Consider the following 10,470-nt stretch of genomic DNA (forward strand, 5'->3'; position numbering starts at 1 on the left):
ACTACGTTTATTGTTTCTCAATGACAGGGTGTACCATGCATTCACCCATTTAAAGCTCTTAAACTGATAACTAATCATCCTGTATATTCGAAACAGGCAAATATCTTTTACTTAGTAAAATTAGATCTCAAAGTGTGTTTTTGGATAATGCTAATAAATAAACGTAATTTTTTCATGTTTTAATATTGTATATTGTCATTACAAGATAAAAATAAACATCTTTTATTTACAAGCATATATTAAAACTTCTTGTATTTCAAGAAACCTCTGTATTTCTTCGGATTCAACCCGAATGCCTTCAATCTCTCGTCTGACAGCTTGCTCAATGGATTGTTCGACTTGCTGTTCACTATCAGCTTCAATTTCTTCTTCTTCTTGTTTTTATTTTTGTTTTTACTTTTCTTGGAGTTTGGAGATGTTGCGGTTACTTCATGTGTAGCATCTAATTTTCTTTTCATTGCTTTTCCTTGCCTTTGTTCTCCTACTTCTTTCTTTTCTTTCTTTGTTTTAGCACTTTGTACACTTGGATCAGTTTGCTCTTTAATGATAATTACATTTTGTACAGTAATGTCATTTCCATGTTTCTTATTTTTGTCGTTTACTGTAACAATTGGTTCACCTAATTCTACATTTTCTTCTTTACTTTGTACTGTATCATCATTTTGTATTTTTTGTTTCTTCTTTTTCCTTTCTACAATTACATCATCGGTTTTATCTTCTTGATCTATATGTACTTTTTCTTTCACATCTTGTATTTTTTTCTTATTATTTTTATCTACATTCACTGTCTTTGTCTCATCAACTACTTCCGTTTCTTGGTCATTGTTTGCTATTTCTGCAATTACTTTTGATTTCTTCTTTTTATTCTTACTCTTTACTTCTGTATTTGCTACATTATTGTCTTCTTTTGTGTCTTCAGTTATGTTATTATCATGGACATCACCATCATGTGCATCAGTCTCACCATTTGATTTTGCTTTCTTTTTCTTTTTTCTTTTCTTTTTATTCTCTTCAGCTGGCACTACTAGTTCTGGTTCCCTGTTTAATATAATTAAATTATTATCAGATTTTTATTTTGCAATCATGATACATTTCCGGTGAATAAAATTACAAATTTTAAGAATTACACTAACATGATATGTTAAAAGTTTGCTGCTTCTGTTTCTTGTAGAAAGTATAACAAGTTTAATACTACCATCGATAACTTTTAATCGAACTTGAGTATGAGTATTATCATCTCTCGCAAATAGATTTCAAATAGGTTGTAAATGACCAGCATCCACCGTCTACCAACCAAAGTCATCACCTTATGGGTGATCTTTTCTATCATATGCGCCCTCTATTGATTCTCTTAAACCATATTTTATATTCCATTAGAAATACGATAATTTTGTATTTCATGTTTTTAGTGAGATTATTTCCTTAAAATTTTGTTTCAAATGGGTCACTTGAAATAAGATCAGTCTACTCCATCTCTATTCAGAGTTCTCTACCTTTGGCTTATTTTGACCACTAATTTATGGTTAGAATAAAAAAAAATTAAACTATTTATGATGTAAATTATTTATAAAAAATTATAATTTATTAACAATATAAATTCAAAAATTTTAAGATAATAATCTTATCTATATTATAATATTTTATTTTAAAGCTATATCCCTTAAAATATTAAATATTTTTTAACAAAAATTTAATTAATAAAAATCTTATAACAAAATATTTTAAATTATTTTTTTTTTCTAAAAAAACTAGATATATTTAAAAACGATTAACATTTCATTTCTAATTAATTATTAAAAATAATTAATCAACATTAACTTTTATAATTAATTAACTCTTTTAAATTCAAGAATTTTTTTCATAAAAAATTTTATATGAACAAATTAATACCAACCTGTACTATTTGTCTACACGGTTCCCTATTCAAAGCCTTAAGGATATCGAGGTTATGTGTACTTACTGAGGTAACTCCTTGAAGAGGCTGGGTAAGATCTTCTTCTTCAGCTGTGCGTCGGCAGCCTTCAATGCGTATGTTTTTATCTCTCCTTTCTCCACATTGGGCGGGCGGAATTTAACAATTTTCTTTAGCGGCACCCATTGGGTTAATTCTTTGTCGTCTGCTAGAAGAATCTTACAAAAAAATTAACTTACTTATTAATAAATACTTTGTTTACAATAAATAGTTCTCCCTGCAATCTTAAACTAAAATCTATACCCATTCAAACCTACTTTTGTAAGAGTGAGAAACATTTTATGTGGTGTGAATAATAGTTAAGGATTATAAAGATGCGTATACACATGACTAATTTTATACTCCTATTGGAAGATAAGTTAGCAGGAATGGTAAAAAATGTGTTTAAACATGATAATTTTCTTACTTATATTATTAAAGACTAGTTTGCGTGAAAATAGTAAATAAATTTAAAGATGCGTTTACACATGATAATTTTTTTAATTCTATTGGAAGATATTAATTGATGTAAAGAAATATAAAAATGAGTTTACAGATGACTTATATTTATTTTTAACTTCTTTCGAAAGGGATTAGTTAGCATGAGTAATAGTTAAGAAATCTAAAGATGTGTTTACACATGACTTTTTTACTTCTATTACAAACTGTGCATCACATAAATTGTGTTTCGACATAATGCCAATTTATGCGACACCGTTATCTGTTCTAACTGCTGAACCTTGTAATCATTATAACTATTTATATAAATCTTACTGCAGTCTTCTTCTCCTCTTTCTCCTATCAAAGATAGCCCATGTTGACTGATCTTGCGCTGCCAACATTCAGCGACTTTTAGCTATGTCTTCTGTTCAACTAGTTGGTGTTTTACCCACGCCAGGTCCTGGTCACCACTCGAGAGCCAACGGCCACCGACTCCACGAGCAATGTGCCCCGCCCACTGCCACTTTAAACGAGCAATTCTTCGAGACACGTGAATCTCCTCATTTCTGGTTCGATCTCTAAGTGTCTCTAAGGTCGTAAGAGACCACATCTCAGATACCAATTCTATTACTGCAGTCAGTGATGAAAGAGATCATGCCTTCAGGGTCCAAAACTTTTACAACAATTTATCGTGAATGTCTCTTACCTCTTCAATAGAAAGTCCATAGTCGTTTGGCACAACCTCCCTGTACTTAAACCTTGTGGGCAGATCTCCACCGATGATGTCCTCACAGTCCATCTTGTAATATTCCTCCATGAACTCTGCATACGTCTTCTGTTCTTCAGGTATGAATTTCGGCTTCTCCTCTGCAAGTAGGTCGGCGAGCTTGGACTTTTTCTTTCTGTTTCTCCTCTTCTTTCCCATGTTACGCTTGAGCTCCTCCAGAAGATTTTCTCTGGCTTTTTTTGGATCATAATCTGCGTCCATCTGAATATTTAATATATAATTAATTACTAGCAGCTAAGACATTCAATCCTGGACATAGGCCTGCCCAATTGATATCCAATAGAATAGATTGGAAGTGGATTGCTGAAACAAGTGGAGTACTATAGGGCGAAGGAGGAGGACAGTTTGGTTTGCGTAAAGAAACGATAGTATATGAGAACCGGCATCAAGACGCGAAAATCAGGCTCCAACTCACTCCCACTTGTGGGACACTGCGGGGGTGGGGTCCAGTGTTAGTGGCTCAGACTGATTCAATGGTTTAAGAACCTAAGATTTAAGATGAGAAATACCTTAAGAGACCTAGTAAACACTGGCCATACCGAAAGGCAAGCGAAAAAAAAATTAAAAGTGGAATATAGCAAAAAAGATTGGATGTGGTGTTTGGACGACTTTAACAAGATCTATCTATCACCGTCTAAAATTAAAAAAATAAGTCAATTTAATGATTGTAATACAACTCACATTAAAATCGTCACAATGATTGGTATACAACTCACATTAAAATCGTCGTCCTCGCAGTGCGGTCCATCTTCAGTCTGAACGTTTTCATTGTATTGCTCTTCGTAATTTTCCCAGTTTTCTGTGAAACATTATTATTCTAGCAAAGTTTTTCTTTTTTGATAATTAGATTGCATAAAGTACTTATATAAATAGAAACGTCAATCTCATACATCGTTTAATCAGGCCTTGTTTTTGCAAATTATTTGGGTGGCACGCTAATTCTTGAAAGCTAAGGGCGTGCATAATTTTATGACCCCCTTCCTAATCCTCGCCGCTGTGTTCTAACTATTATAGCTTCATAATAATGTATAATGGCATCGACAGATGGCGCTAGTAGATTCACCGCATAAGCGTATAAAAGCGGCACCGCGCGGTAAAAACGACATTGACAAAGAAGACTCGACAACGACACGACGTATTAATGTTTTTTTTTTAAAAAAAAACTAAAAACTTTATGAAGTTTACCCCTAATATTTTTTAGGGGAACCAGTAAATAATGTCGTTTCTGTCGGCATATTTTACAGAAGAATCGATTGATTTTGGCATTGAAAACTTATATACTAGATGGCAAATAGTTATTAATAACGAAGGTGAATATAGTGTTGATTAGAAATAAAAACTTCTTAAAAATGTAGTCGTGAAACTTTTCCCCTACATGCACCGCGAAAAAATCTCTGTATGTATGAAACTTCTCAAATGATAGCTCTTTTCTACGGTAAGCACTAACCAATCTCCAACTCCTCATCAAGGTCAGGGAACACGGGCTTCTTGTCATCAGCTTCCCCGTAGTACTCCTCGTCGAATATCGCCTTCATCCTCCTGTCGTGTTCCTCGGGGTCGAACTCTCCTTCTATATCCTCATCCTGAAAACACACACACATAGTTCGAAATATATATCTCAAGATGCCTCCGCTCCAAGTCCCTTTACAAAGCACTTCGTCATCATTGTCAGCTGATAGACGTCCAATGAGAAATCTTACGAAAAAAAAAATTAGAAGAAAGTGGCTCGGGCGTGAATTCACGCTTTCAGGCCGCAACAGTTCTTAAGCTCAGGCGTGAATAAACGCCCACGGACTTTTAAATATGTATATCGATACTGAGATGTTACTCTGTTAAGGCATGGTTCATTAACCTTTAACTATGGACGTCATTTTTTTGTCACACTACCATGGACGTGCGGTCTCTCGGACCGTAAATATTAATTTTATTTGTACACTATTGTATTTATTGTTTTTTAGGTATATTAAAATTAAATAATTTCGAAGCTTTTAATCAATCTTTTTTTATTTGTAAATAAAATAAAGCATACCAACAATTAAAGGCACTTTTTGGCATACATTTACTAGAGATCAATTGTAGGACGAAAAACTCGAATGAATTAAACTTTTTAGAAAAAATAACCATCAAAACTAAAAATATAAGGTTTAACCTAATATAAAAACGAATAAAAGTCTTCTCAAATTAAAATACAAAATTTTTGACATTGGTCCAATGGTTTAAAAATATTGGCAGCCCTTGCACAAGGGTTTGGAACACTGTAAACATATGACCTGCCTACAACTTATACAAGTGTAATTGGACTTTCTCTTTAGTTTTGTTGGACAAAGACGATATGTTTTTAGTTTTAATGAATCACTCTCCTGGCTAGGGGGTTCATCTAGGAGCATATCTGCCCCTAAAACTCGCTTCATTGACATTTTCAATTCGTTTGGTATATTTGGTTTTATTGCTCGTCTTTGCATATGCGGAACATCATCACTAAAGATCGTGCTATTTTTTTAGGAATACTCCTCTTTTTATTTTTTTGCTCTGATGCTCATTGTGTAGTACATGAGCATTTATACCACACGAGTCAAAAATGCGATATAAAATGAGCATAGGCCATCTTCTCGTTCAATATTCATTGATAATTTGAATGAAAATAACATAAAACAATCAAATTAAACCAAATCACCGTTTACACTATTTACGCGGGAAACGTGGACGTGCGGTCCGACAGACCGCGGTTAAAGTATAAAGTAAAATAACTCAGCTAATTTGTGTCTGCCGACACAACCTATCATCTCAACATACGTTTGGGCGCTAAAACTAAAGCTACTGAGAGCATTAAACGCGGGGAGCAAGGGGAAAGGGGTAAACACAAAAATTACAAACTGCAAGCGGTCTGTGAGACCGCGCGTCCTCAGTTAAAGGTTAAACTAGCTTATTTAACATTAACTTAATGATCATGAAACTAAAGATCCACTTAAATGTGCTTGGATGGACTGACTAAGCTAAAGACTTCAGAAATACAGAATCAAAATACTTACGTTGAACGCCAAGTTCTGATTGCCGGTGACATCTCTAAGCTTCGCGATCTTCTCTTGTACCTCCTTGAGCTTGAGTGCCTTCAGGCGCGCGATCTCCTCCATCTTACTCCTCTTCTCTGCCTCCTTTCTCTCCCTGATCTCTGCACGCTTTCGGGACCGTCGGTCGTCTTTCGGCCTTATGGAGTTCATTGTCCTTGGAAAACGTTTCAGCTGCCAAACATTAAATAAATTTTAAAAAGTACTGCTTAAAAACATTATAATGAGAAAAATACGTCATATACATCAAACAAGTGGTACCGGGATACAATCTTACATAATTTACAATTTGATTCCTGCTGCATTAATTATATAGGATTGCCACTGCTCAAATTTCCAGAGGATAGACAGCAGCGCCCTCTGCGTACCATACTACCACACCGCGATCGCCAAATCGCCTGCAAAGTGTGGCGATTATGGTGTATCACCTGTAGATGTATTTCAGGGAGGCCTATGTATGATTGACGGCCACTGCAAGGCATAGGCCTTAAGGCCATAAGGCCTTCCTCAAAAATCCCAATGATGACTGGTCCTGCGCTGCCTGTATTCAACTACTTACCACGACATTCACAATATCGTTGGTCCATCTAGTGGGAACAGAGAAAGAGACAATCGGCTAATATCGGCTTCATAGAGTGTTATCTCTGTCACACGAAATACAACGACTGACAAAACGTCACATAGCTAGTGTGGGACAGAGATAGTGCTCATCGAAGCCGAAATTAGCCGATTGTCTCTTTCCAAAGGTCGATATCCAATATTTATTACCGGTTAATGTAAAACCTTCAGACTTATTTGCTAACAAATGCGCTTTACTTTCATACTTTTAAATCTTTTACACCTATAACCAATCATAGTATATATTCCGGTGATAGTAGACCAAGAAAATTGAGCGTATATATACGCTGATGATGCAAATAGGTTAAATATATCAACGAGATGTTTGTAAATAAAAACTACTCACATATTCATCATCGGGTTCCTCAAAGCGGAAATTGTAGGCTCGTTCGAACTTGCCCTGTTCCTCTACAATTTCCTCGTCAGCTTCCAGATCAGCGTCATCACGTATCCTGTCTTCAGCTTCACCAGCATCGCCTTCATCTAAATATCTGAATAATTCCCCAAATTAGTTCTTAATTCGATAATTATTTAAATCACTTAATTTTCTTTGGATTATATGTAGAGACATATCAATGTATCCATAGCACTGCATTGTTTATGTGTTAATCTTGTTTTGAACAAAATCAAAAGGAAATATTTATTAGTTTATTGTATACATTCGCGCCTTTTTTTTGGCCCCCTTTTTTGGGATCTTCACATTCCCTCTTTCTTATTGTTGGGATGGGGAAGTATTTTGAAAATAATTTTTGGATAATTCTTTTTATTTACATTTCTTCTTCTCTCATACTTTACACACACATTATCCTGTTTCAAACCTTCTTACAGTTTCTTTCTTTCATTCACAGTCCTTACACACATAGCCTCTCTTTCTTCTCGAGATTCTTTGATATCACAGTTGGTTACAATTTGTTCCTATAATTATTTCATATTTTTTTATAACCTTTCCTAGTGTTTCGCTTTACTAAACTTATTACAAACTTTTATATTTATTAATAACTTCCTTTACAACTCTGTAACAATATCTTAAGATATAACAATGTTCCCTGTTTTCCATCAAGGAGACGACAATGTCTCTTTTCACCCTGTCTTCTTGTTCTGTATTGTACTGAATATTGGATAGCTCATTATTGGGTGCACCTCGGTCTTGTCTCCCAATATTGGGCCTATGCCCCTAGGGGGTAATTTGATTGTTAAGGGTGGCAATACAACACTGGACTTGACACGAATTTAAATTTCATTTTAACATAAAAATTATGTTACATAGAGAGGCATAACAATTTTAAGGTTTTTTAAAATTTAAAAGACATAGGGCTCTGTCGTTTAAGGAACAGATGTAGGAGTCACTGGGGGAGTTAGTAAAGCGACCCTGTACCAGACTGCATATGGATGCCAGTCCGACTTGATCTATCTTGATCAATCATCAAATCAAAATAAATTGATTGAATAAAGATTGAAGTACAAACCTTTTATTCAAAATGTAGTCTCTAAGAAAGGCTTCTCCCTCGCTTATCTTTGGGTCGGACCAGAGGGCTTTCAAAGGTGCTAAATCCTTCTCTACCTCCTCTTCCACATGCTCAACTTTTCCGGTGAGATAATCTTTTAATTTATCATCCTGTAATAAAGAAAATTAGTATCAATCAGATGTCTCAACTGGACAACACAGAATTTCACTTTAAGAATGGCGAGGAGGGCCAAATGCCCTGCAAATACTAAAAAGGCGTCCAATGGACCGGAGGCTTTGCGGCTAATATAGATACCTCATTAAGGTCTATTATGTCAAAGTATTGTATCAGAGCTTTGAGCTCTTTGCTGGGAGAAGGTAGCCCATCTTTGGCTTTTGAATATTACAACTACTCAGACAAAGCTGTCAAAGGTATAGGACTTGTCTTGCCTTGCATTGCTGGTAGAAAAGTTTAGCCTAGGCTGATGTAACCAGAGATTGGGCACTGTATAGGCAACAGCCAACTGCCGCTCAGTTAGGATTTTCTGTGCTAATTTCCATGCTTACCATGAATCTTTATATGGAAACAATTATCTGTGCATGCATATGTTAGTCTAGTGGCAAGCATAGCATATAGTTTAAAGTGTCAAGTTCCCACAGTGATACATATAACTTTGATAGCCATACCTAAATATGGTGAATTAAACATCAATATTCACAGCAAAATAATGTGTGTGTAAAGCATTTTTGGCTGTAGTTTTAGTGACTGTTGCTGGAAAAATACTCACTTTCTTTACATCTTGCTTCTCCTCATTGACCTCTGCTTTCTTCTCTATACTGAATATGTTGCCGTCATCATCATCATCATCTTCATCACTGTCGGCGAACACCACCTTCTTGGTGTTCTCTTCTTTTACTGGAATAATCAAATATATTACAAAATTAAGTTAATACAGCTATAATATGATCATAATATTGAATGTATCGTTTAATTTATTTTACAATACCTTTTTCTTTTTCTGCTTTCTCATCAAAGAATTTGTAATTCGGGTCATATATTCTCGGGTCTTTTGTCTTTAACAGGGATAAGGTTTTAAGAAACTGCGCTTCAGTTTCCTCAGAAACTTCAAGTGGTTCATCACTTTCATCCTCGCTGTCTGACGATGACGAAGCATCAGAATCAAGACTCTTTGATCCGTATTTTTGTTCTACTAAAAACATAAAAGAGATTTGATTAATTTACTTTCAGTATAACATTTTCGTATTACAAAACGCAAAAATATGATAATTTTGGCAAATAATAACTCAGGCACTAGGGCAAGACCATAAGAAATCTACATGCAAGGCGAAACCAATAACAAAAGTACGATCTTACATTTATGCCGTTCTTCTTTCTCGCGCCAAGCGTCATACTTTTTAGCGTATTCATTTTCTGTTTTAATAGCAACTTCCTCCTCAGATTCCTCATCGAATAACTTATTCTTAGCCATTAAAATGGTTTAGCTCATTAAGAATTTCAATTTTAATAACCTATTTAAAAATACGTAAACACACTACACATGTTCTGTCACATAAATATGTACTAGAGATGTCCTGCCTAACTAAGTGACAGCAATGTAAATCGATTTCTTAAGCTTTTTAGCAAAATAATAAAATTACTATTTATAACAATGTAAATGTGAATTGTTTTTTTAGAGTTTACTACAAGAGAAAAAGGATTCAAAGTACAAATTGAAGCTTTAAAACTTTTTAAATTCATATTAGTTTTTACCAATAAATAATTAAACATGTAGATATTACATTACATCTCGTTCGACTTGATACATCGATGGCAACAAAGTAGAAATAAATATGTACTAGGTCCATATTTTACAGGAGTACAAATATTGCACATATTTTATAGGTTTGAAGTTACTGCCAATAACTGTTTTAAAAAATTTATCGTGTTAGTTTTTCGCTAAAATAGTGAAGTCCTATTTTTAATCGCTAAAAAATTTTTTACGCGCTTGATATCCTGAATTATTTTGAAATCATTAAATATTTATCAGACATTTACATGTAAGATTTCATATTGTATTTTACATTAAAATTAAAAAAGAAATTAATCAATTTCTGTTTATTTATTTTGCTTTGCTACTATCGATTAAAGTTATAGCTTCGACGG

At 34.3% G+C, this 10,470-nt stretch overlaps 1 protein-coding gene across 1 annotated transcript; it reads right to left on the bottom strand.

Annotated features, from left to right (window-relative positions):
* Positions 1–108: 108 nt before the first annotated feature.
* Positions 109–9,866, bottom strand: LOC137921325 (protein KRI1 homolog). The gene is made up of 11 exons (XM_068764025.1): positions 9,682–9,866; positions 9,314–9,517; positions 9,095–9,222; positions 8,329–8,477; positions 7,209–7,353; positions 6,209–6,418; positions 4,627–4,762; positions 3,896–3,978; positions 3,099–3,380; positions 1,961–2,130; positions 109–1,038 (listed from the first exon to the last, which is right to left on the bottom strand). Exons 1-11 carry the CDS (start codon positions 9,794–9,796, stop codon positions 240–242), a joined length of 2,421 nt encoding a protein of 806 aa, XP_068620126.1. The 5' UTR covers positions 9,797–9,866; the 3' UTR covers positions 109–239.
* Between the last annotated feature and the right edge of the window lie 604 nt (positions 9,867–10,470).

Source organism: Battus philenor, unplaced genomic scaffold (genome assembly GCF_028537555.1).
Source record: "Battus philenor isolate CCGP_79_NKW_IND1 unplaced genomic scaffold, ilBatPhil1.0.hap1 SCAF_19, whole genome shotgun sequence".
Lineage (NCBI taxonomy): Eukaryota > Metazoa > Arthropoda > Insecta > Lepidoptera > Papilionidae > Battus > Battus philenor.

What these genes read in the sequence shown, in the direction of transcription:
- LOC137921325 (XM_068764025.1), bottom strand. Translation starts at nt 9,796, where the DNA reads ATGGCTAAGAATAAGTTATTCGATGAGGAATCTGAGGAGGAAGTTGCT. An exon ending in AGAAGCAAGATGTAAAGAAA is followed by an intron (nt 8,478 to 9,094) that starts GTGAGTATTTTT and finishes TCTTTATTACAG; the next exon opens with GATGATAAATTAAAAGATTA. An exon ending in ATGGACTTTCTATTGAAGAG is followed by an intron (nt 2,131 to 3,098) that starts GTAAGAGACATT and finishes TTTTTTTGTAAG; the next exon opens with ATTCTTCTAGCAGACGACAA.